This window comes from Lagenorhynchus albirostris, chromosome 20 (genome assembly GCF_949774975.1).
Source record: "Lagenorhynchus albirostris chromosome 20, mLagAlb1.1, whole genome shotgun sequence".
Lineage (NCBI taxonomy): Eukaryota > Metazoa > Chordata > Mammalia > Artiodactyla > Delphinidae > Lagenorhynchus > Lagenorhynchus albirostris.
In genome coordinates this window covers 8,847,574-8,871,503 of record NC_083114.1, presented here as the reverse complement: position 1 = coordinate 8,871,503, position 23,930 = coordinate 8,847,574, and the positions used below count along the sequence as shown (strand labels likewise).

Here is a 23,930-nt window from a genome sequence, read left to right as displayed (position 1 = left end):
CTCTCAATGGGATGCTGGGGGTTTGGGGAAGGAGGAAGCCCAGGCCTTACGGAGAATGAGAGTTCCTATGAGTAGCTACTGGACCGGGAAAGGAGCAAGGGAAGTGGGAGGTCTTGAGAGGGAGGGGAGGCGTGGCGTTGAACGAATGGGCAGGGCCGTGGGGCCTAAAGAAGATGTGGCTAAATCGCTGGGCAGGACTTGAGCGAGTGGGGCGGGGCTTACTTTGGAAGGGCGCGTGATCCAAACGGAATCGGGGTTTGTCAGGCAGGGATCGGTGCTGGACCCCCGTTCCTTGCACCCTGAACCCTGTACCCCGCATTCGGCATGCTATTCGGCACCTGTGCTGAGGCGAGCAGGACCGGCAGAAAGCGGGGCGGAGCCTGAGAGAGGGACTTAGGCGCGGGCAGGGGCGGGACCATGAGAAGGGGGCGGGGCTGGGGCGCGGGAGGGGGGTAGGGGGGCGGTGTTTGTGTTGGAAAATCCAACTGCGCCACGGGGCGGAGCGGCCCCCCCAGCCCCGGCCTGGGAGAGGGGGGGGCCGCTCGACCCCCTGGGTGACCTTGGGGAACCTGAACACCTGGGACACCCCAGAACCAGGTAACGGGGAGCCGCGAAGGCGTCTGGAAAGGGAAACCATCTCCGCACAGTGGGGCGGGACGCCTGAGTCGCAGGAAGGGTAGAGCTGGGGATGGACGTTCGGGTCTCTGGAAAGGAAGGCACTGGGAAGAAGACTGGGCGTAGGACATCTGGGTCCCCTAGAAAAGAGCAGGGCGGGGGTGAGGGAAGAGCTGGGCGGCAGATGTCCTGGGTTCCGGATGTCGACAGGGGCCTGAAAGGACTCCCTGTTCCTCTTGGGCTGGGATTCCCCTTCCCGACCCTAGGGCGGGGGCGGGGCGCGGCGGTCCCTAACCGAAGGGCAGGACCAAAGATCAGGGTTTGCAGTTAGGTCAGTGCGATGGCCTCTTGAGGGCGGGTGTAGTCAGGGTTGTGTCTCAGGTCCCGGGCCGCGCCAAGTCTCCCTCTGGCTCTTCCCACGGGTGAGGTATGTAGCCTCAGCTCTGACCCTCACACTGGGAGCCCCGACAGCTTCCCAGCGGTAGCCTTCGCCCCCATCCCCTCCACCACACGTCACTTCCCTGCACTCGGCCTCACCCCGATAGTCTCCTCATCCCCGGTCCAGCCCCCACTCTGACACCCCCCGTTCCTAGCTTCTCGCCCTTCTCGGGACCTTCTCCGCTGAACCTTCGCGACGTAGCCGCGAGATGGCGAGAGCGAGACGCACAGCGCGCCTCAGGGGCCAGGGTGGGGGATGTGGCCGTGAAAGCAGCCGAAGCCCCCCGCCCCGGCCAGAGGGAAAGGTGGGCTGAGGTGCTTGTTTGACTTCCTGTCATCTCGGTCCCCCTCACAGGAAATTGTGGTCGGGAGGGCAAAGGGCATGGGCGGGGGAGGGGGTAGGGACTCCGCCTCCCGGAGCTGGGGTAAATAGTGGGGAGGGGGCACGCGGGCAGGTTGCTAAGCAACGCAGATTCGCTTCCTGTCTGCCGCGGCTTGTGGCTGATTTAGGATGGGAGTTGGCAGAGTGGGGGGCTGGGAGACTGCGGCGAAGGTCGAGGGCAGGTCGCCTGGTTCTCGAGACAGGGAGATCCCTAGGAGGAAGCAGGGGAGCAGCGAGCGAGCTGCGCTGCCACAGAAACGGACTCGGCGTTGGTCCGGAGGGAGGCGGGACCCAGGCGCGGCGCTGAGCTCTGCTCCCCTTCCCTCCCGGGGGTTGCTTGCCCTGTTGCCAGAGTAACTGGAGAGCTAGACTCAGGAGCTGGATTCCCTAACTCTCGCGTCCGCCCAATCCGCTCCAGCGGCTGCCTCTGACATCAGCGCCTTGGCAGCCAATGTGGAGAAGGCATCGTAGAGCGACAGGAAGAGGGAAAGGGGAGGGGAAGAGGTGGAGGCTGGGAGGGGGTAACTGCCCGGGACCCGCACGTGCACTCCCACACGCTCGCGCCCACTCCCCCTCCCCGCGCCGCACGAGCCCGAGTAACCCCCCCCCGCGCCTGCGCGGCGAGTCAGCGCTTGCCGTTTCCCCCAGTTACCCCCATCTAGAGACTCTGTTCGCAAATTAGTACTGGGCTGCACTCACTCCTCAGCCCCAGGGGGAACCAGACGTATGGGTCCGCTAGCCTTTCTCTGGGTCTCAAGCCGTTACTGCCCAGCCTGGCGTGGGAGGAGCCAGCTACCTGTTCCCCACCAACCCCCAGCTGGCGCCCCACTCTCCCAGGTGGGCTGGGCGGAGCTGTGGTTTCCGGCCCCATATGCTTCGCCGCTGCCTTCCCGGGCTCTGGCTAAGGTTTCCTCTCCAAGACGAACGGAACGGGTATCAGCACCCCTTCCCGAGGCTTCACTCGCTCGGGCTCAGCTGCTCTTGGTGGCTGGGGAGGGCGCTGCGGGGAAGCCCCGGACGGGCCAGGTGACTTTTCCCGGACCATCACAACCCGTCTTCGCGTGAATTCCTCCCCTTTGATGTGCACCAAAACCCTTCTCATCCCTAACGTTTCTTCCCCCCCTCGCCCTGGTGCTCTTTGCACCTCCCTCGGCTCCTTTCGGGCTGCCTCTCCCGATCTTCACTCGTCCTTCTCGTCTTCTCCCAGTTATATAACTCTTCCTCTTGCCGTGTCCTGATTTCAACTCCACAGACTCCGCCCTGGAACAGCGCGGGGAGGGGCAGGAGAGTTGGGACCCAGACAGATTCCGGCTGGCGGCCGGCTGGGGCACGGGGGATCCCGCTGATGGGAGACGGAGCCCCGCGGGACCTGGTGCCCCCGCCCCCCACCTCCCGCGCCCCACCCGAGATCTCGCCCAGGAGAGAGAAGGCACAGTATCTCTGAGAGGCGTGTCGGGACTCCGTCAGAAATGTGGGTTGGGAGGTCAGGGCTGGAGGCGGAGAGGAGGAGCCGAGAGGCCCGAGTCCAAGGGATTGGAGCCGCGCTGGGGGCAGAAGATAAGGGCGGGACGCCTGGGTTCCTTCCTTCCTCTCCTTTTTGGGTTCCCAGAATTCTTAAGGATATTTCCCAGGAAGCTTAGCCTGAGGCTCCTCTCCGCCCCTCGGGGTCAAAGGTCTGTGTTAAAGGTGGCCTGGGATGATGTCACCAGTGCACGTGCCCTTTCCATTCCGGCCCTCTCCCCCTACCACACCCCCCGCCCCGAGTCCAGCTGCAACCCCGTGCCATCTTTTTTCCCTCTCCCTTCCCTTGGCCTTAGCGTCCTGCAGGTGGGAAACCCTGGCCTGGAGTCTTGTGAGGGGGAGGGGCACGGGTGTGGTGTGGTGGACTTTGCCCCTTCGCTGGGCGAAGCGAAGCCTGGGTCACTTTTCCCTAGACTGGCACAGAAGAGCTTTTCCTGCAAGACCCCCGTCCCTCCTGGAAAGAGCCCCCCAGCAGTCTTTTTACTTTCCCACCTGCTGCATTACCAAGTGTCTCATTGCCCCCGCCCCTGCCCCCATATTGAGTTGAAGTAGGAGTGGTTGCCAGATAGCTACCTCCCAGGAGGCAAACTGTGGTATACTGCTGTGTGGTATACTGCTGGATACCAGCTCAGCCCTGACCTTAATCAATGGCACCCCACCCCCAGTCCCAACAGTGAGGAAAAGGGTCAAGAAACTGTATTAGACTGAAAAGTCAGGGCCTTTATTCTGTGTAGGTGGGTGGATCTCTGTCTCTTGAAGGAAGGGGACTCAGTTGATAGCTATGGCTGCCCTTCTCTATTAAGTCATGGTATTGGTTATCGTATTGCAAAAAATTGGTTTCTCTTTTTGTGTACCTTAGGGCTTGGGCTGTCAGATCAGACCTGGATTCCATTCCCAGCTCTGCCACTTAGTGGCTGTAGACACTTGGAAAGGTCACAACCTCCCCGTGCCTCATATTCTTAATCTGGAAAATTGAAATATTAATACCTACCTTCTAGGCAGTTGATAGGGAAAAAAATGAGATAATTTATGCAAAGCACTTAGCACAGTGCCTGGCACAGAATGAACACTGAATGAATGCTTGTTATGAAATGCTTATTATTGTTAAACGCTGTTATTATTTTTATTATTATGGTTGGTAGGCCTGCTTCAAACTGGCCAAGACCTTAGGAGTTCTCCAGGGAGGAGTGGAGAGTTTGTGCTAATTTGGTAGGGCGGGGGGGGGGGGGCGGGGGGGGCTGGGGATTAGCTTCCACTGCATTGTGCACTTTATTTGATGAGGGCTTTAGTCAGATTTGTATTGCTTTCTTTGCGATTATTTTTTCCCCCTTCTTGCAGAAGAAACAGCTAAGACTGTTCCTCTGGCTGTGAAAATAAAATAATTGTATTGTGGTTCTTGATTTTTGAGCAAGACCCCAATCCCCTCCCATGCTCTTTGGAGCCTTTCAGTTTTACAGAGGGACTCCACAGTTTCCTTTGCGGGGACAGGGCTGGCTGAGGGGTGTGTAAAAGGTTCGGGTGGGTGGGTAGAGAGACTAGTGCTGGGGGCTGGGGGGGGGCGGGTAGTTAAAGGAAGAGACCGGAAGGGAGGAGGAGGGAGCCTGCTGGTGGGGAGGGAGGGAGGGGAGGAGGAGGAGGAGGAGGAGGAGGAGGAGGAGGAGGAGGAGGTGGAAGAGGAGGAGGAGGAGGAGGAGGGAGGAGGAGGAGGAGGAGGAGGAGGAGGAGGAGGAGGAGGAGGAGGAGGAGGAGGAGGAGGGGGGAGGGAGGGGGTTGGGGAGAGCCTGCTACAGTTCTTTGTTTGACTCCGGGACTCAGGGACGGGGAGGAGGAGGGAGGGAGGCAGAGGCTGCAAGCGCCGGGGCAGGCCCAGGAGGCAGAGGAGGGACCGTCTCCCCCGCCCCCCCAGCCCCCACTCCCCCCCCCCCGCTGCTCCCCCCCCTCCCTACCCGGACTCCGGGGGCACCGCCGGGGGACAGACACCCAGCAGGTAACCCCGGCCTGGCTCGCCCTCCCCTCTCGGGTTTTCCTCCACACCCTCCCAGATGACCCCTTTCCCCGGTTCCGTCTCCCCGTTTCCCCCGGCCTTGCCTCTTTGCCCCCGGCCCTCCTTGTTCCATCTCCCCACTTGGGCTAGTCGCCCGCTGGCCGCGCCGCTGTCTCGTGCAGCCCAACTCCCTTCCCCTCGACCGACAGCCTGTGCGCCCCAGGTCTGCCCGCGGCACCTTTCGGGGCTCTGTCTCGCTGCTTCTCCAGGCTTTGCTTTCCTTCCGACCTGTCCCCTGGGGCTCTGAGGAAGGAGGGAGTCCCTGTCCTTTTCTCGTTTCCCCAGTTCCCCGCCCCCCAACTCTGGCCCCTTTCTCCTTCTAGCAGTCTCTAGGGGTGGGGAGAGAACCGGAATTTGGGGGGCCCTCTGGAGGGGCAAGGGGCTATGTGTCGCGGGCGAAAGGGTCTGTGAGTGTGTTTGGGGTGGGGGCGGGGACGGTTAGAGACCCGGCTGCCTCTCTGTTGTCCCTTTAAATGGCCCTCACATTTCTGGGGACTCGTGGGGGTAGGTGGCAAGCCTCTGCCTGGGGGGCAGGGCCCTCTGTTCGTCCACACAATCAGGGGTGGTAATGATTTAAAGGGACAGCCTCGGTGTGGCCGCTGCCACCCTGCGCCAGCGGGAGGGGGGAGCCGGCAGGCCTTGTCTGGGGAGGCTTGGCTGGCGAGCAGGGCATTTGAGGCTGAATCTGTTTCGGGGCCTGCCAGGTCTGGGACAGTGCTGCGGATGGGACCTGCACGGAGGGGTGACAGCTTGCCTGGGGGGCACTCAACCTGGGCCTTCTCCAGGGCCCCACCTTTGGGTTCATGGACTCCTTGGCCAAGAATCCTTGAGTCTAAACTACGGAGTCTGTCGGCCACCAGGTGGGGGCCACCGGCAGGTCTGCATGTCAGCAGCCTGTCCTGGGCACACTGGAGCTGGCCCTTCAGCTTCCCCTTTTGTTGTTTGGCTCTGTGCACAAGAAAGCCCCAGCCCCTCCCCCAGCTCCCCCTTCCCGTCCACATGCCCCCCCCAACACACACACCCACCCCAGCTGTTGGACAGATGAATTACAGCCTCCGGCTTGGGGCCAGGGCTGCTGAGGGATTAAAGCTCTGGGGCTGGCCCTTTAAATGGCTGTTGGCCCCTCCCCCACTCTGGTGTCCAGACACCCCATACACACCCTGCTGACCCCCTTGGCTGACCCCCTTGGCTGCCCCTCACTTCTCCTCTTGGTCTGTCCTAAGGCCCCTCCCCAGCATCCCCTTCTTCCCCAACACAACCACAAATACAAATGCTACAGACTAACACACACACACACACACACTCACTCTCTCTCTCTCTCTCTTTCTCTCTCTCTCTCTCTGTTTCTCTCTCTCTCTTTCTCTCTCTTTCTCTCTCTCTCTCTCTCTCTCTTTCTCTTTCTCTCTGTTTCCCTCTCTCTCTCTCTCTCCCTCTCTCTCTGTTTCTCTCTGTTTCTCTCTCTCTCTCTCTCTTACTCACTCACTCTCTGGTCTCACATTCTGAGTGTCCCTGTCCTGGAGGGTTCCAGCCTCAAGCTCCCTTCTCCAGCAGAAGGACCTTGCCTGCCTGGCCTCCCTAGCCTGCAGCTGACCACTACCCTGGCCAGGTGAGGGGCCTTGCATGGGTCAGAAATAGCACCTCCCCTGGGGGCAGTGTCATCAGCAGCTGAGGCAGCTTGCAGCACATTGTATCATGGAGGCTGGGGGCTGGAGGCCTGAGCCTCTGGGGCAGGGGGAAGGATGGGGGCTGGAAGGACAGGGAGCGGAGAGGCTAGACTGGGAGCCCAAGTGTCTGGGTGCTTAAGGGCAGAGAACTATGGCTAAGAGGGGGCAGAAAACATAGGTCCCTGAGGAGTGAGTTTGAGGTGAGGCAGACTTAGGTCTGACCCCTGGATGGACACCAGATTCTTGGCCCTGGACCTAGACACCTAACTTCTTGTCTCTTAAAGTTAGGAGGGGAGGGAGTGGGCCTCTATCACCTAATTGGGCCACATAGAGGAAGGAGGTGATGGAGAAACAGGATATGGCCTTGATGGGTTGATGGAAGGGAGGCTTGCAGCAGAGGCCACTTCCAGACCCAGGCCCAGACTCACAGTCCTTGCTGAGGAGGAAGACTCCTCCCTGCTGGGCCCGTTCATCTAGTCTGGCCACCTGTGCTGCTCACCAAGACCTGCCTGCACCAGCCTGAGGGAAGGAGAGGGGGCAGAGTCCAGAAGGTGGGGTTGTCTGGTGTCTTGATAAGGTTAGGGAGGAGGCAGAACTGAAGGAAGAGTTTCTGTGAGCCTGAGGCCAGGACTGAAGCTGACCTGGGTGCAGATGTCAGAGGCAGTTAGGGCTACCCTGGGGCCAAGGACTCTCAGCAGGAGGGTCCAGTCAGAAGAGGGATCATGGGTTGGGTGTCCACTGTGGACTTAACGCAGATGCTGTAGCATGCTCCCCTCACTCCCTGGTCCAGGCTGCTTCCTAAAGGGGAAGGCTGGAGGACCACTCTTGGGTTGGCTTTTTCTGGTTGCCATGGAAACAGATTCTCTCATCCCATCTGACCACCAGAGCCAGGTTTCTCCTCAATAAGGGGACAGGGGGCATAGGAAAATTCTCCAGCTTGGGAGATCCCACCTCTAACTGGCTTTTTTCTTTTAGGTTCCCCCAGGCACCATGCCAGCCCCGTAGTACCACCCACCCCACCCACTGTGGTCTGCTGCACCCTACTGCTGGGGCGCTGCTTCCAATGAGACAGGGCACACCAAACTCCCATCTGGTAAGTCCTGCCCCTGAGCAATGCAGCGCCTCCCCGCAACAGTCCAGCTCTGCGCCATATGCAAGAAGGATTGATGTGATCTAGATCATGCCCACTCCTCAGAATGGTCCAGTCCAACTCTGAGCATCCCCCCCACCATGAGGTGATTGAGTGGTTCAGTCTTCCTCATTTATGGAGCTCCCCTCTGTTGCCTATGAATGGTTCATCCCTGTACTTCACCAGCCTCTCAACTACCACCAAAAAATCACCCCCCTTCCCCCTCCCCACCAGTGCTACAACTCAGTTACTAAATTGAATTAACCTGGAGTTTGCAGGCCAGAAAGTAGAGATAAGATATTTTTTTGGAATGAGGAGGGCTTTGCCCCTGTAATAGTTGTTGAACAGCCTGGCTTATGGAGGGTGATCGGGAACTGATTTGGAGAGATACTGGAGGCCATTGTCACAAAAACCTGCCGTTGCCATGGCAGTCTTGGCATTCCCACCCTTCCAGATCCCTTCGGTTCCTCCCTCTCCCTACTGCACCACAGCATTTGCCCCATACATCCTAAATCTTACTCCTCTTGTGCTTCCCTCTCTCTTTCTGCCACTTCTCTGCCTAAGGCCCTGCTCCATCCCATCCCCCATTCTTCTGTAGGAGAAAAGAGGGTACCTAAGCCAGAGACTTAAGTTCTCTGAGTGTGTGTTGCTCTTCTCCACTTCTCACTAAGTTTTGAGTGGGACTGTTTTCTTCTATGTATCTCTCACTATTTGGCGAGATGTTTTGCACATTGGGGTGCCTCAGTGGAATTGCGTTGAATGAATGTGTTAACTGAATGAGCTTCAGGGCCAAGAAACCAATGGCTTCTGAGAAATGCTGCACAGCCTCCTACCTACACCTTCTCTAGAGACATAAGACATTTGGGATGGTACTGTGGGGGAGAGCTGAGGGGCAGGCTGACCTAGGAAATGTCCTGTGAGGATAAAACCAACAGAGAATAGTACAGAGGCATTATAGAAGAGTGGTAAGAATAAGGCTCTGGAAAGAAGCCTAGCTCTTACTCTCTCTTGTGGAATGACCTTGACAGAGTTATATAACCTCTCTGAGCCTCAATTACCTCATCTGTAAAATGGGGTAGTACTAGGTCAGGTTCTGGAGAGGAGTTTTTTAAAATGTATATAAAGTGTTTAACACAGTACCTGGCATGTTATAAGTATTCACTAAATGCTAGCAATTACCATCACAATGGGAGCCACAGGGAGCTGTGAGGATAAGTGAGGATGCTGAGGAATAGGACAGAACTTAAATGAAGGCACCCAGACCTCCAAATGCTTGACTCAAACAGAAGGATCACTGATCCAGTAAGACATCAGGATTCAGGGGAGTGGGGCGAGGAGTCTGCCGGGTCAGCCTGCTCCAGTGTTTCCCTGACTCTGTTCAGGAACATGAAGGCAAACACAGAAGGGCATGTGCAGAGAGACACACGTGATCACGGCAAGTGATGCAGAGGCAGTCCCAGACAAAAGACCGAGACAGGAGCCAGGCAGACACACAGACAGAGACAGCCCCTCGGAGTCGTGTAGACAGGCATAATGACAGGAACGCATCAGACACAGGCACTGATGGAGACAAGATGAGCAGATATGCAGGTGCACACGGAGACAGACACCGGGACTCATACACAGCCGACCTTGTCAGAGAGACTGGTGAACACAGCGGTCCAGTCAGAGGCAGACACAAGGCTCGCAGTGACACATAGCGGGCCAGGGCCGGCACTGTCACTTCTCGGTGGGGGGCGGGGAGGGGCCAGCAGCGAGGGAAGGCTGGGGAAGGGAATCCCGAGCGGGCGGCCTGCCCGGGGTGGCTGAGTCAGAGCGGAGCCCCAGCCGGCGGCCCTCCCCTACGCCTCCCCCTCCCCCAGGTAAGAAGCGAGCTGTAACCCCTCGCTTCCACCAGGCAGAACGGAGCCTGACAGGGAGCGGGACGCGGCGGGGTTCCGGGCCGGCCCCACCTCCTCGCGCGTGCCGCGTGCCTGCTAACTCCTTGCTCGGTAATACCCTAATTGCGGGGTCTTGTCTTTGGCCGGCACGTGAATCTGCGTGCTCACGTCTGGACCCTCATCCCGCGCAGAGGGAGCGGTGTGCGGAGGGGCTCCTCCGGCCTGGAGCCCAGAGAGAGTTAAGTGGGTGTGTTTGATAGAGTGGGTCCCTCTCGGGGCGCTAGGGGGAGGGGGCCGGTTAAAGTCCCCGAGTCCAGAGCCCGGATGGAGGGGGCGGAGCTGGGCTTAGCCGGGAGTGCCCGGATGGAGAGGGCGTGGCCTCGGCAGGAGAAGAATTAACCCTTTCTGAGCGGCTGACTCCCAGTACTGTGGGTCCGACGGGAGAGGCTGGAATGCCTGCCCCAGAAGTATACCGTCCTCTTTGGCCGTGTGCGTCTACCTCTCATCTGTCTTTGAGGAGTCTCTGGGTGTCTGTCTTTGTGCCTGCCGGTGATTGTCCCCTCCCCTGGGTTAGTACGGACGCCAAGAGTCGGGGAGGGCTATTCCTGCCCCAAAGCGAGAGTGGAGGTGAGAGTGGACCGCGAGCCGGGGAACAGGTGTGACCGCGGCGTCGGGGCTGCCCGGCGCGGGGAGGGGCCGTCATGGGGGAAGACGAGAGGGGAAATTCCGCGGGACCGGTGGGGAGCGGTGTGTGGGCTGAGTTGTGTCTGCCTCTGAATGTGTGTGTCTGTGTGTGTTCAGGGAGGCGGGGGCTGAGTCAGTGGGAATAGGGGAAGGTTTTCTGGGTGACTCATGCTCCCCCACCCCAAGCCTGAATCAGACCCCGAGGGAGGGCTTTGTACAGGAGGCGGATGGGAAGTCAGGCGCCTGGGTCCCTGGTGGGGACAAGGATTCGAGGTGGTTGGCGAGAGTGAGTGTGTGTTTAGTGTACAGGAAGTTTTTGTTCTCAAGTGAGGGCTGCTGTATTCCGAGTACCGGCGTAGGGGTTTGTGGATAGAGGTGGAAAGGGGCTGGCCGACGGGACTCGCTGTTTTAGGGAAAGCTGAGTCAGTTCCCCGTGGGAAAGGGGAAGTGGTAGAGGGGAAGTGTCATCATCGCAGAAGGGGAAGCTGCATTTCCTGGTAACTGGCAGCGCCCTCGGCACCACTTCCCAATCGGGGATCTGTTCCTCTGATGTCTGGACCCCGGGTTCCCCGTTTTCCCATGTCTGGTCCATGGGTCCCGGGACTTAGGTGGGGGCAGCCGGCCAGGGCTATGCTTGACCGCAGTTAAGCGCTGTGCTTGGCCCAGGGCTCGGTAACTGACATAAAGGCTGTATGGTGAGGAGAGAGAGTTCTGACCGAAACTCCGCGTGAACCGCGGAGAGGGTCCGCAGAGCCCAAGCGCCTACTAGGGCTCGCCGGGGAGTGGCACGCCGGGACCTGTAGGGTCCAAGCGCTTGCGTGCAAACAGACGACCTTGCCCTGCAGATCGAGGACTGTTTTCACCAGAAACCCGAATGCCCTTGTGGGCTGGGTGGAAATTTCCCCACAGCTCAGACTTCTCTCGGCGAAGGCGAACTTTCCAGCCGCCCCCAGCCCCTCGTCGCGCGTTCTCCCCCGGCTTCCTGCCCGGCGCTAGCTCCAGCTGGAGCGCTGGCCCCGCCCCCGCCGCTTTGTACTCTACACTCGCCTCTCGCAGCTCTTTGTACTCTAGACTCTCAATGGACCGATCCCGGGAGCGGAGCCGGCTTCCTACCTGCGGGGACGCGGGGTAGGCGAGCAGGACGCGCGGGGACCGAGATCCTGGGCTCAGAGAGGCGAGAAGGAAGAACTGGGGCTAAAGGGAAGGTGCCCAGGAAGGGGAGCGCTGCTCCCGTCGTGGGTCGAGCCAGCACCGACGGGAAGGGGTTGGGGGGGGTGAAGGAGGAAGTGAAACGGGTTCTGGGTTCTTTAAGGGAGTGGGCGGTGAGAGTGGGACAAGGGTGATGTCACCGCCGGGCGGGCCCCGCCCTCCTCCTTCCTCCCTCCTTCCTCCCTCCCGAAGGACCCCCCCCCGTACTCTTACACACGCCGCTTCCGCTGCGCAAGTAGCCACGTCACGGGCAACCCCCGAAATCCCCCCTCCCTTGGGGGGCGGGGGCCACGTGGGCCGTGGGGAGCCGCGTGGCCCCGGCGGGGAAGGGCATAGAGGATACGGGAGCCACGCGAGAGGGGCCACTCGGGACCGCTGTGCGCGACTTCTCAGAAGTTGGGGGATTAGAGGACGGTTTTGGTTTTGGGGGTCGGTTGGTATTGAAGGCCTACAGAACCAGGGGAAGTGGAGGAGCTGAAGGAACTGGGTATGAAACTGGGGGCTTGACCATGGTTTGGGATGGGGGTCAGGCGTGGTGGGTGGAGCGCTCAGATAGCGGCGCGGGCAGGTTTGGGTGCCTTAGCAGTCGCCGTGAGTGGCCAGCCCTAAACAGTTCCTAGGGGGTGGGGAGGTCAGGCACTGGGCGAGGTGAAGTGAGGAGGGGGAGCGCCACCTGTGTCGGCGTTGTGCATCCGTCTGCTGTCCGTCGGTGTTAGGCGGCGGGGTAGGGGGCGTTTCGGGCGGTCTAGCGCGGACCACCGGCGGCTCTGTGGGCGCGTGGGACTTGCGGGTAGCTCCATGCCCCAGGTCGGCCCGAACGTGCGACCCGCCGCCTTCACCCGCACGGGTTTCAGGCTCCGCCTGCCTCGACCGGCCTAGTGTCAGCTTGGAGATGGAGACCCTAGGTGGGAGCCGCGGGGTCACGTCGGGGTCACCCCGGGCAGAGCCTGTCTGACCGGCTCCGCCGCCCCTCCTCCCCCGGCAGCGGCCGGGCTAACCTCGCTCCTATTGGTCCCGGCCAGGCTGTTACTGAGGCGGAGACACGGGTGATGATTGGTTTTCTGGGGAGAGAGGAAGTCCTGTGATTGGTCAGGTCTCCGGAGCTCGCCGACGCCGGGAGAGAAAGCTCCCACGGAGGCCGGGTAAGCGGCCGCAGCGCTGCAGCTCGGCCCGCGGGGCTCCCTGCTGGAAGCCTAGCAGCGCAGCCACCCCATCGCACCGACTGGCCCTCCCGCTGCCCCCACTCCCCTGAGGCTCCTTAGGCCGGGTGGGCCGCTCCTCAGGGATAGCCAGCCTTGCGCAGATCACAGACCTGTGGGCGCCACAGCCAGGCCAGCCCAGCCCAGCCCAGCCCAGCCCAGCCTAGCCTGCGGCCCCGACTGTGTGCTGGCCCGCTCACCTTACTCCTTTCCCCCTCCTCTCCGTAGAATTGGCTGTGAAAGGCCCTGGGCGACCATCTGGGGGCAGTGGGCACTCCTGTCAGAGCGGCTGGAGCCGGACCATCGCCCCAAGGAGCTGGGGCAGGGGGCCGTGCCCGATCTCTGGGGCCACTGCTGACCTGGTAAGGGAAGACTGGGGCCGCGTCGGCTGTGTGTACCCTGACAGCTCAGTCTCTGTTCCCAGTAGGATCATAATCTCTTCTCCTTGACACAGGCTGGATGCATCGGGCAGTGGACCCTGCAGGGGCCCGCGCTGCACGGGAAGCCTTTGCCCTTGGGGGCTTGAGCTGTGCTGGGGCCTGGAGCTCCTGCCCGCCCCATCCCCCTCCTCGGAGCGCATGGCTGCCTGGAGGCAGGTGAGAACTTGGTCTGTCTCTCTGCCTCCAGGCACTCCTCTTCCCATCTCTGCTCCTCAGTCTCTCATTTCTGCCATCCCGTGGGCCTCAGTGCAGTCCTCAGCTGCTTTCTCTTGTTTCCTCAGTCCTCTCCTTCCTAGGTAGGGACAAGACTTACAGCTTGCTGTACATTAACAGAGCCCTTCTCTCTCCAGGTGCTCTGCCAGCATCGGGCAGCCCCCACTCCCTGCTCCCCTACCTCCTTCACACGGCAGTAGCTCTGGCCACCCCAACAAACCGTATTATGCTCCAGGGTGAGTGAGGATTGAAAGGTGCTGGGGATGGGAGGTAAGGCTGGGGCCTTAAAAGAGTTCGCCAAGCCTTGCCACCTCCCCCCCCTTCTGCTCTGTAGGACACCCACCCCAAGACCCCTCCATGGGAAGCTGGAATCCCTGCATGGCTGTGTGCAGGCATTGCTCCGGGAGCCGGCCCAGCCGGGGCTGTGGGAGCAGCTTGGGCAGCTGTACGAGTCAGAGCACGACAGTGAGGAGGCTGTACGCTGCTACCACAGCGCCCTTCGATACGGAGGAAGCTTGGCTGAGCTGGGGCCCCGCGTCGGCCGACTACAGCAGGTGGGATGAGGCAGGACACAGGGGGCTAGGATTGTGCGTTCTGACTCAGTGCCCTCATCTTACGTCTGCCTCTGCCCTGTGCTCTGCACGCTTCCCCCACCTCCTCAGGCCCAGCTTTGGAACTTTCATGCCGCCTCCTGCCAGCACCGACCCAAGGTTCTGCCTCCCCTGGAGCAAGTGTGGAACTTGTTGCACCTTGAGGTGAGGCTGGGACTGGGCGGGCTAGGGAGGAGGGCCGGGCCAGGTCTGCACCGGTGCCATTCTCTCTGTTTCCGTCCTCAGCACAAACGGAACTATGGGGCCAAGCGGGGGGGTCCCCCGGTGAAGCGAGCCGCCGAACCCCCGGTGGTGCAGCCTATGCCTCCTGCAGCACTCTCAGGCCCCTCGGGGGAGGAGGGCCTCAGCCCTGGAGGCAAACGTAGGAGAGGCTGCAACTCTGAGCAGGTATGATTGTATGTGGGCGGGCCAGCAGCGAGTGGGCAGGCTGGGGCGAGGAGTGGGACTCTCACACTCTGTTTTCTTCCAGACTGGCCTTCCCCCAGGGCTGCCGCTGCCTCCGCCACCATTACCCCCAGCCCCACCCCCACCTGGCCTAGCCACCAGCCCTCCATTCCAGCTGACCAAGCCAGGGCTGTGGAGTACCCCGCATGGAGATGCATGGGGCCCCGAGCGCAAGGGTTCAGCACCCCCAGAGCGCCAGGTGAGCACCTCTCTGTGGCCCCCTCACCTCTTATCTCCAGCCCCTGTGTCCTTCGTTCCTCACGCAGTGTCCTCCTTTCTCGCCCACAGGAGCAGCGGCACTCGCTGCCTCACCCATATCCATACCCAGCTCCGGCCTACCCTGTGCACCCCCCCGGCCACCGGCTGGTCCCGGCTGCACCCCCAGGCCCCCGCCCCCCAGGAGCAGAGAGCCATGGCTGCCCGCCTGCCACCCGTCCCCCTGGAAGTGACCTTAGAGAGAGCAGAGTTCAGAGGTCGCGGATGGACTCCAGCGTTTCACCAGCAGCAACCACCGCCTGCGTGCCTTACGCCCCTTCCCGGCCCCCTGGCCCCCCCGGCACCACCACCAGCAGCAGTAGCAGCAGCAGCAACCCTGGTCTCCGGGGCGTGGAGCCAAGCCCAGGCATTGTGAGTGACAACTGCAGGTGGTGGGCGGAGCGGTGGGGGGGATGAGTGGAGCTGGTCTAGGGTGGCTGGAGCAGCCCTCTGACCACCGCCGTCCTACACTTGCAGCCCGGTGCTGACCATTACCAAACTCCCGCGCTGGAGGTCTCCTCTCACCAAGGCCGCCTTGGGCCCTCAGCACACAGTAGTCGGAAACCATTCCTGGCGGCTCCCGCTGCCACTCCCCACCTGTCCCTGCCACCCGGCCCCTCCTCACCTCCTCCTCCCCCTTGTCCCCGCCTCTTACGCCCTCCACCCCCCCCTGCCTGGCTGAAGGGCCCAGCCTGCCGAGCAGCCCGTGAGGATGGAGAGATCTTAGACGAGCTCTTCTTTGGGGCTGAGGGACGCCCCCGCCCTCCCCCGCCACCCCTCCCCCACCGCGAGGGCTTCTTGGGACCTCCGGCCCCCCGCTTTTCTGTGGGCACTCAGGATTCGCACACCCCTCCCGCTCCCCCAACCACCAGCAGCAGCAACAGTGGCAGCCACAGCAGCAGCCCTACTGGGCCTGTGTCCTTCCCTACACCTTCCTATTTGGCCAGAAGTATGGACCCCCGTCCCCGCCCCCCCAGCCCAACACTGAGCCCCCAGGACCCACCTCTTGCACCCCTGACTCTTGCCCTGCCTCCAGCCCCTCCCTCCTCTTGCCACCAGAATACCTCAGGAAGCTTCAGGCACCCGGAGAGCCCTCGGCCCAGGGTCTCCTTCCCAAAGACCCCCGAGGGGGGGCCGGGGCCATCCCCAGGCCCCCTGAATAAAGCCCCCCAGCCTGTGCCGCCCAGGGTTGGGGAGCTGCCTGCCCGAGGCCCTCGACTCTTTGACTTCCCCCCTACCCCACTGGAGGACCAGTTTGAGGAGCCAGCTGAATTCAAGATCCTACCTGATGGGCTGGCCAACATCATGAAGATGCTGGATGAATCCATTCGCAAGGAGGAGGAGCAGCAACGACACGAGGCAGGCGTGGTCCCCCCGCCTCCTCTGAAGGAGCCCTTTACATCTCTGCAGCCTCCATTCCCCACTGACACAGCCCCAGCCACCACTGCTGCCACCGCCGCCACCACCCCGGCCACCCAGGAAGAGGAGAAGAAGCCACCACCAGCCCTGCCACCACCGCCGCCTCTAGCCAAGTTCCCGCCACCACCCCAGCCACCGCCAACTGCGCGAGCCCCACCAGCCAGCCCGGCCAACCTGCTCAAGTCCTTGGCTTCCGTGCTGGAAGGACAAAAGTACTGTTACCGGGGGACTGGAGCAGCTGTTCCCACCCGGCCTGGGCCCTTGCCCACCACTCAGTATTCCCCCAGTTCCTCTTCAGGTGCTACCGCCCCACCGCCCACCTCCGTGGCCCCGAGCGCCCAGGGCTCCCCACAGCCCTCCGCTTCCTCGTCATCTCAGTTCTCTACCTCAGGCGGGCCCTGGGCCCGGGAGCGCAGGGCGGGCGAAGAGCCAGCCCCGGGCCCCATGACCCCCGCACCCCCGCCCCCACCCCTGCCGCTGCCCCCTGCTCGTTCTGAGTCTGAGGTGCTAGAAGAGATAAGTCGGGCCTGTGAGACCCTTGTGGAGCGGGTGGGCCGGAGCACCGCAGACCCGGCCGACCCAGTGGACACGGCAGATCGAGCGGACAGCGGGACTGAGCGACTGCAGCCCCCAGCTCAGGCCAAGGAGGAGAGCGGTGGGGTGGCGGCCGCAGCACGACCAGGGAGCAGCAAGAGGCGGCAGAAGGAGCACCGGCGGCACCGGCGGGCCTGTAAGGACAGTGTGGGTCGGCGGCCCCGGGAGGGCAGGGCCAAGGCCAAGGCCAAGGCCCCCAAAGAAAAGAGCCGCCGAGTGCTGGGGAACCTGGACCTGCAGAGCGAGGAGATCCAGGGTCGTGAGAAGGCCCGGCCGGATCTGGGCGGGGCCTCCAAGGCCAAGCCGCCCGTAGCTCCGGGCCCTCCGCCAGCTCCTGCACCCTCTGTCCAGCCCACACCCCCGGCCCCTGTCCCTGGGAAGAAGGCTCGGGAGGAAGCTCCGGGGCCACTGGGTGTCAGCCGGGCTGACATGCTGAAGCTGCGCTCACTTAGTGAAGGGCCCCCCAAGGAGCTGAAGATCCGGCTCATCAAAGTAGAAAGTGGTGACAAGGAGACCTTCATCGCCTCGGAGGTGGAAGAGCGGAGGCTGCGGATGGCAGACCTCACCATCAGCCACTGTGCTGCCGACGTCGTGAGGGCCAGCAAGTGAGTGGGGGGGGCTGTCACCGCTGAGGCTGCTGGCCTGGCCCTGCGGGAGACTCCCTTCCCCCAGCACTCTGATATTCCTGTTCTCATCTCACTGTCCTTCTACAGGAATGCCAAGGTGAAAGGGAAGTTTCGAGAGTCCTACCTTTCCCCTGCCCAGTCTGTGAAACCGAAGATCAACTCGGAGGAGAAGCTGCCCCGGGAAAAACTGAACCCGCCCACACCCAGCATCTATGTATGAGTGCCCTGCGTGTTCAGAACCGCCCCTGCCTGAGGGTTCTAGGACAGTGTTGGAACTGTTGGGGGGCCCTGAGCCTGGGACGGGGCTCTGACCTCAGCCCTGTCTCCTGGTTGTCCCGCAGCTGGAGAGTAAACGGGATGCCTTCTCGCCGGTGCTGCTGCAGTTCTGTACAGACCCTCGAAATCCCATCACCGTGATCCGGGGCCTGGCAGGCTCCCTGCGGCTCAGTGAGTGTGGAGGTGGAAAGACCTGGGGAGGGCTGCGAGGATCTGGGGCTTTGGGGCCCTCGGAGAGCCCCCGCTCTGGAAGACCCAGGGCCACAGCTGTAGTGAGCTCTCCTCAGTCACGTGTAAGCCATATTTGAAGAGTGCTCTGAGTGATGGGTCAGCTGACCTCAGGCTTTCCTCCCCCCATCTGTCTGTCCCCAGCAGTAGGCAGGTGGGAAGGGGATGTATCTCGGGATCTGCTTAGAGTTACTTCTGGTTTTCTTGGTGATTAAGGTTGTGTAAAATCCAAGGAGACTCATGGTTTGGGGCTTTCTCTTTTTCAACCTTTTATTGTGCACAATTTCAAACACCTTCCAAAGTAAAAGGAAACCATACTGAGTTATAAAACTTAATCCTGTTTCCTGTAAAAATTAATCTTGTTTCCTCTGTTTCCTTGTAGCCTTCTCTTACCCACATATCCTCCCTTTCCTCCAATGTTACTGAAGCACGGTCTAGGCTTTTACTTGATGAAATCTTTCATTGGATCCAATGAAAACTTAAACTGTTATTCATTGAGCACCTATTGTGTGCCAGGTGCTTTGCACATGTGGCCTCATGGACACCTGAGGACTCTGGGGGAGGGGCTGGGACTCAGAGCATCAGTGGGAGAGAGGGGGTTGGTTATGATGCAGGTAAAGGCCAGGCCCTGGGAGGGCCAACCCTCCCAGCTTGATGAGGGGCTGGGGTTCTCGCCTGTTCTTCCTTGGCTGAGCTCTGAGAAGCCTGTGTCCACCGCGTCAGAGTCTTGGGGAGCAAGAAGGGAGAGGGTGAGTTGGGGCCTCGCTCCCCGCCCTCTGCCCCTGCCCCAACACTCTGCTCGGCCCTCCCTTGCAGACTTGGGCCTCTTCTCCACCAAGACGCTGGTGGAGGCCAGTGGTGAGCACACGGTGGAGGTGCGCACCCAGGTGCAGCAGCCCTCAGATGAGAACTGGGACCTGACAGGCACGCGACAGATCTGGCCCTGCGAGAGCTCCCGTTCCCACACCACCATTGCCAAGTACGCGCAGTACCAGGCCTCATCCTTCCAAGAGTCCCTGCAGGTGAGAGGCGCGCACGGGCAGAGGTAGGGGGTGTGGAATCAGGGGACTTGGAGCCCCAGCTGCGGTGGGAGGGCTCCTGGAAGGCCGCTGACCCAGGTCTGCCTACCCCTGTGACCAAGCAGGAGGAGAAGGAGAGTGAGGACGAGGAGTCCGAGGAGCCGGACAGCACCACGGGAACCCCTCCTAGGTAGGGATGCTTTGCCTCTGCCCTTCAGAACTCCTTCCTTTCCCTGCGCTTCCCCACCAACCTGTGCTCTTTGCCCTCGCAGCAGCGCACCGGATCCGAAGAACCATCACATCATCAAGTTTGGCACCAACATCGACCTGTCCGATGCCAAGCGGTCAGTGGGGCTGAGGCCAGCAAGCTGGGGCGGGAGTGCTGATGGGTCAGCAGAGTCGGGGTAGCTGCTCACTTCTGTTGCCTCCCTCGCCACGGCAGGTGGAAGCCCCAGCTGCAGGAGCTGCTGAAGCTGCCCGCCTTCATGCGGGTAACCTCCACGGGCAACATGCTGAGCCACGTGGGCCACACCATCCTGGGCATGAACACAGTGCAGCTGTACATGAAGGTCCCAGGCAGTCGAACGCCAGGTGCGCTCTTCACGGGGCTGCGGAGTGCGTCGCGCCGCGAGGAGCGCGGGGGGCGGGGCTGCCGCCAGCGCTCCTCCGTCAACCAATGAGTGCGCGACAAGCCTGGCTCCGACCAACCGTGCAGTTCTCTGTTGCCCCCTTCAGGCCATCAGGAGAACAACAACTTCTGTTCGGTCAACATCAACATTGGCCCAGGAGACTGCGAGTGGTTCGCGGTGCACGAGCACTACTGGGAGACCATCAGCGCTTTCTGCGACCGGTGCGCGCCGCCCTCCTCGGGTAGATAGACCCCCCACGCCCTGTCCCTGGATTCCCAGATTTCCATCTGACCCTGTGGCCACCCTCCAGGCATGGCGTGGACTACCTGACGGGTTCCTGGTGGCCAATCCTGGATGACCTCTATGCTTCCAACATCCCTGTGTACCGCTTCGTGCAGCGCCCCGGAGACCTTGTGTGGATTAATGCGGGGACCGTGCACTGGGTGCAGGCCACCGGCTGGTGCAACAACATCGCCTGGAACGTGGGGCCCCTCACCGGTGAGGGGGCGGGGCCGGTGGTGGGGTGAGCCACTCAGCGGTGAGGGGCTGGGGCCCCTGGGGAGTGAGCCCTGTGGGGGGGGCGGGTTTGGAGGGCGCCAGGCCAGCCGTGAGGGAAGGGGCGGGGGCCCAAGTGTCTCGGGCTGTTGGGGAATCCTGTCATGACCCTCTCTGGCCCGCAGCCTATCAGTACCAGCTGGCCCTGGAACGATACGAGTGGAACGAGGTGAAGAACGTCAAATCCATCGTGCCCATGATTCACGTGTCCTGGAACGTGGCTCGCACGGTCAAAATCAGCGACCCCGACTTGTTCAAGATGATCAAGTGAGGGAGGGCCCTGTTTGGGAGGGAGCCCATCTCCATCCGACCTGGCCCGCCTTGTTCTTCCTTGTTCCAACCCCTCCTCCCCCACCGCTCCACCTTTTGCCGCGTGCCATGCAGGGCTGCCGTGCTGGGCGGGTGACAAGGCCCCTGCCCTGAGGAGCTTTGTTTTCCAGTGGTCCAAGTAGACAAAAACCACATAAAACCTCCACTGTGACGGGGATGTGTCGGGGGCTGTGACCCGGCCCGAAGCGGGGAGGCCCCGCCCCGCCTCACCACCTCGCCCCGCCCTTAGGTTCTGCCTCCTGCAGTCCATGAAGCACTGCCAGGTGCAGCGGGAGAGCCTGGTGCGGGCCGGGAAGAAAATCGCCTACCAGGGCCGGGTCAAGGACGAGCCCGCCTACTACTGCAACGAGTGCGACGTGAGTGCGCCCTCTCTCCCTCGCGCGCTTCCTCGGAGGGAGGCGCTCGTCTCCGGCCTCCCTCCCTCTCTCCCCTCCTTCTCCCCCCCTCCCTCCCTCCCTCCCTCCCCTTGACCGCCGCCTCCTCCCCGCCGCAGGTGGAGGTGTTCAACATCTTGTTCGTGACGAGTGAGAACGGCAGCCGTAACACGTACCTGGTGCACTGCGAGGCTTGTGCGCGGCGCCGCAGCGCAGGCCTGCAGGGCGTGGTGGTGCTGGAGCAGTACCGCACGGAGGAGCTGGCGCAGGCCTACGACGCCTTCACGCTGGTGAGGGCCCGGCGGGGCGGGGACCCGAGGGGGCGCCGGGGCGGGCCGGGCCGGGGGTGGGCGATCGCGCATCCTGAGCTCCGCCTGCTCTCTCCCGCAGGCCCCGGCCAGCACGTCGCGATGAGGCCGGACGCCCCGCCCGCCTGCCCGCCCGCAGGGCGCCGCGGGGCCACCAGCACACGCCTGGGCTGGACCTAGGTCCCGCCTCTGGCCGGGAAGGGGGTCGGGCCCAGCCCTTCCACCCCATTGGCAGCTCCCCTCACCTAATTTATTAAGAAAAAAATTTTTTAAAAAACAAATATGAGGAAAAAAGGAAAAAAAATGGGAGACGGGGAAGGGGGCTGGTAGCCCCTCGCCCACCAGCGGCTCCCCTCACCGACTTTGGCCTTTCTAGCAACAGACACAAGGACCAGGCTCCGGCGGCGGCGGGGGTCACATACGGGTTCCCTCACGCCTGCCAGCCGCCCGCCCGGCGCAGATGCACGCGGCTCGTGTATGTACATAGACGTTACGGCAGCCGAGGTTTTTAATGAGATTCTTTGTATGGGCTTTACCCCTCCCCCAGAACCTCCTTTTTTACTTCCAGTGCTAGCTGTGACCCCTGTACATGTCTCTTGTTTATTCACTTGGTTATGATTTGTATTTTCTGGGTTTTTTGTTTGTTTTGGTTTTTAATTTATAACAGTCCCACTCACCTCTATTTATTCATTTTTGGGAAAACCCGACCTCCCGCACCCCCAAGCCATCCCGCCCGCCCCTCCAGGGACCCCCCGCCGCCGGACCCTCCCTGCGCCCCAGTGTGTGTCCGGCCCCGGCCCGTCCGTCTCCGCCCGTCCGCCCGCCCGCGGCTCCAGCCGGGTTCTCATGGTGCTCAAACCTGCTCCCCTCCCCTACGTCCTGCACTTTCTCGGACCAGTCCCCCACTCCCGACCCGACCCCAACCCCGCCTGAGGGTGAGCGACTCCTGTACTGTAGGGGAAGAAGTGGGAACTGAAATGGTATTTTGTAAAAAAAAAAAATAATAAATAAATAAAATAAATTTTTAAAGTTTTAAAGAAAGAACTATGAGGAAAAGGAGCCCCGTCCTTCCCAGCCCCGGCCAATTTTAAAAACACGGACCTTCCCCTTACAACCCACCCCCCTTTTCTTTTTAAGCGTGAAACAGCCCAGGGCCAGGGCCTCACTGGGGCAGGGACACCCCGGGATGAGTTTCTCTGGGGCTTTATTTTCGTTTTGTCGTTTTTTTTTTTTCTCCTCCACGCTGGGGCTGCGGAGGGGTGGGGGGTTTACAGTCCTGCCCCCTCGCACTGCACTGTCTTTCTGCCCCAGGGGCAGAGGGGTCTTCCCAACCCTACCCTTATTTTCGGTGATTTTTGTGTGAGAATATTAATATTAAAAATAAAATCAGAAAAAAAAATCTCTTTTCGATAAGTGCTGGTGGTAAGCAGGGAGAACACTGGGAAAAGGGCGGCGAATCCGTGATTGATGGGGAGGGTAGCCCCTCCCCGGAGGCGCCTGTGGAATGTCCAGAGCTCGGTTGCTCCTCGTTATGGGGGGTGCCTAATCCCGGAGCCGCATTCCAGGATAAGGGGGGGTGGGGTGGGGAGAGGCTGGGCCGGGGGAGGGGCAGGAAAGAGGGCTATAAGGGCCGTGGCCCAGGCGGGAGGGAGCCAGGCGGGCCATGGCGGATGTCCCCGGGGCGCAGCGACCGGTTCCCGGCGGCGGCCCAGAGCCCCGGGACCCCCTGGACTGCTGGGCCTGCGCTGTGCTGGTCACCGCCCAGAATCTGCTGGTGGCTGCCTTCAATCTTCTCCTGCTGGCGCTGGTGCTGGGGACCATCCTGCTGCCCGCTGTCACCATGCTAGGCTTTGGCTTCCTCTGCCACTCCCAGGTGAGTGTGCGCCCCGCGGTGTGCGTGTGGGTGTCTGGTGACGGTGGCGGTGGGGTCTGTGGGCCACAACCTCTCCCGGCCTGGGCTGTTTGGCTTGGGCCTCATGCCTCTTCTCCTCCCACAGTTCTTGCGCTCCCAGGCACCCCCTTGCACCGCGCACCTGCGGGACCCGGGCTTCACAGCCCTGCTGGTCACCGGATTCCTGCTCCTCGTGCCGCTGCTCGTGCTTGCCCTGGCCAGCTACCGCCGCCTCTGCCTCCGCCTCCGCCTGGCCGATTGCCTCGTGCCTTACAGCCGAGCCCTCTATCGGCGCCGGCGCACCCCGCAGCCGCGGCAAAACCGGTCCTCGCCAGGGCCCCAGGCCGTTCCAACATCAGGAAAGGTCTGGGTCTGAGGACCCTCGAGTCAAGAACAACCCCGAGGAGTGCCCTCTCTCCCGGTCGGCCCAAGGACTTGAAGCCCGGGGGTCTCCCGACCTACCCTGTCCCCGCTCCTGCCTAAGCCGGGTCCCAGCATCCTCTTGAGGAACAGAACGGCAGCATCTGTGGACCCAATTCTGGTGAAAATTCGCCACACCCCGGAAAACCTACTTTCCCCTCTCTACCCATATCTGAATCCTGAACATCTGGGCTGGACCCTGCATCCCCCACCCCCCTGTGAACAGGACAACTGAACCTCGGTGGTGCGCTGGTGCCCTTCTTTTCCGGTGCTGCTCCTAGTATTTACGGGCTATGGGGTGGGGTGGGGTGGGGTGGGGTGGGGTGGGGTGGGGTGGGCGAGGTTGGAGGGGAAGGAGTCATCACACATCAATAAAGAATTAATGAACTGAACGCGATCCTGGGATCCTGTGAACAGAAGGGCGGCACAAATACTATCAATCACTCCTGCAACGTGCCCAGGAGCAGGAAACAACATGCGGGTGGGGGGGGCGTGGCTCTACTGCGCAGACCGGAGCATCCTTCAGCCTCCTG

The 23,930-nt window shown here is 61.6% G+C and overlaps 2 protein-coding genes across 12 annotated transcripts; both read left to right on the top strand.

Moving 5' to 3' along the window:
* Nucleotides 1–462: 462 nt before the first annotated feature.
* Nucleotides 463–22,485, top strand: KDM6B (lysine demethylase 6B). 11 transcript variants are annotated; one of them, XM_060135698.1, is made up of 24 exons: nt 4,959–6,606; nt 7,640–7,757; nt 12,589–12,708; nt 12,994–13,127; nt 13,220–13,361; nt 13,556–13,654; nt 13,753–13,972; nt 14,081–14,173; nt 14,255–14,416; nt 14,499–14,672; nt 14,762–15,100; nt 15,206–17,346; nt 17,455–17,581; nt 17,709–17,814; nt 18,688–18,893; nt 19,016–19,080; nt 19,163–19,234; nt 19,333–19,481; nt 19,626–19,740; nt 19,830–20,017; nt 20,200–20,341; nt 20,634–20,760; nt 20,898–21,068; nt 21,169–22,485. In XM_060135698.1, exons 5-24 carry the CDS (start codon nt 13,225–13,227, stop codon nt 21,190–21,192), a joined length of 4,857 nt encoding a protein of 1,618 aa, XP_059991681.1. In that variant the 5' UTR covers nt 4,959–6,606; nt 7,640–7,757; nt 12,589–12,708; nt 12,994–13,127; nt 13,220–13,224; the 3' UTR covers nt 21,193–22,485. The 11 variants fall into 11 exon arrangements, with proteins under 11 accessions (XP_059991673.1, XP_059991675.1, XP_059991681.1 ...); XM_060135690.1 differs by lacking the exon at nt 4,959–6,606 and adding an exon at nt 463–597 and having other exon boundaries at nt 20,898–22,485; XM_060135700.1 differs by having other exon boundaries at nt 16,139–17,346; nt 20,898–22,485.
* Nucleotides 22,486–22,714: 229 nt separating this feature from the next.
* TMEM88 (transmembrane protein 88) lies at nt 22,715–23,700 on the top strand. The gene is made up of 2 exons (XM_060133724.1): nt 22,715–22,959; nt 23,084–23,700. Exons 1-2 carry the CDS (start codon nt 22,750–22,752, stop codon nt 23,351–23,353), a joined length of 480 nt encoding a protein of 159 aa, XP_059989707.1. The 5' UTR covers nt 22,715–22,749; the 3' UTR covers nt 23,354–23,700.
* Nucleotides 23,701–23,930: the final 230 nt, after the last annotated feature.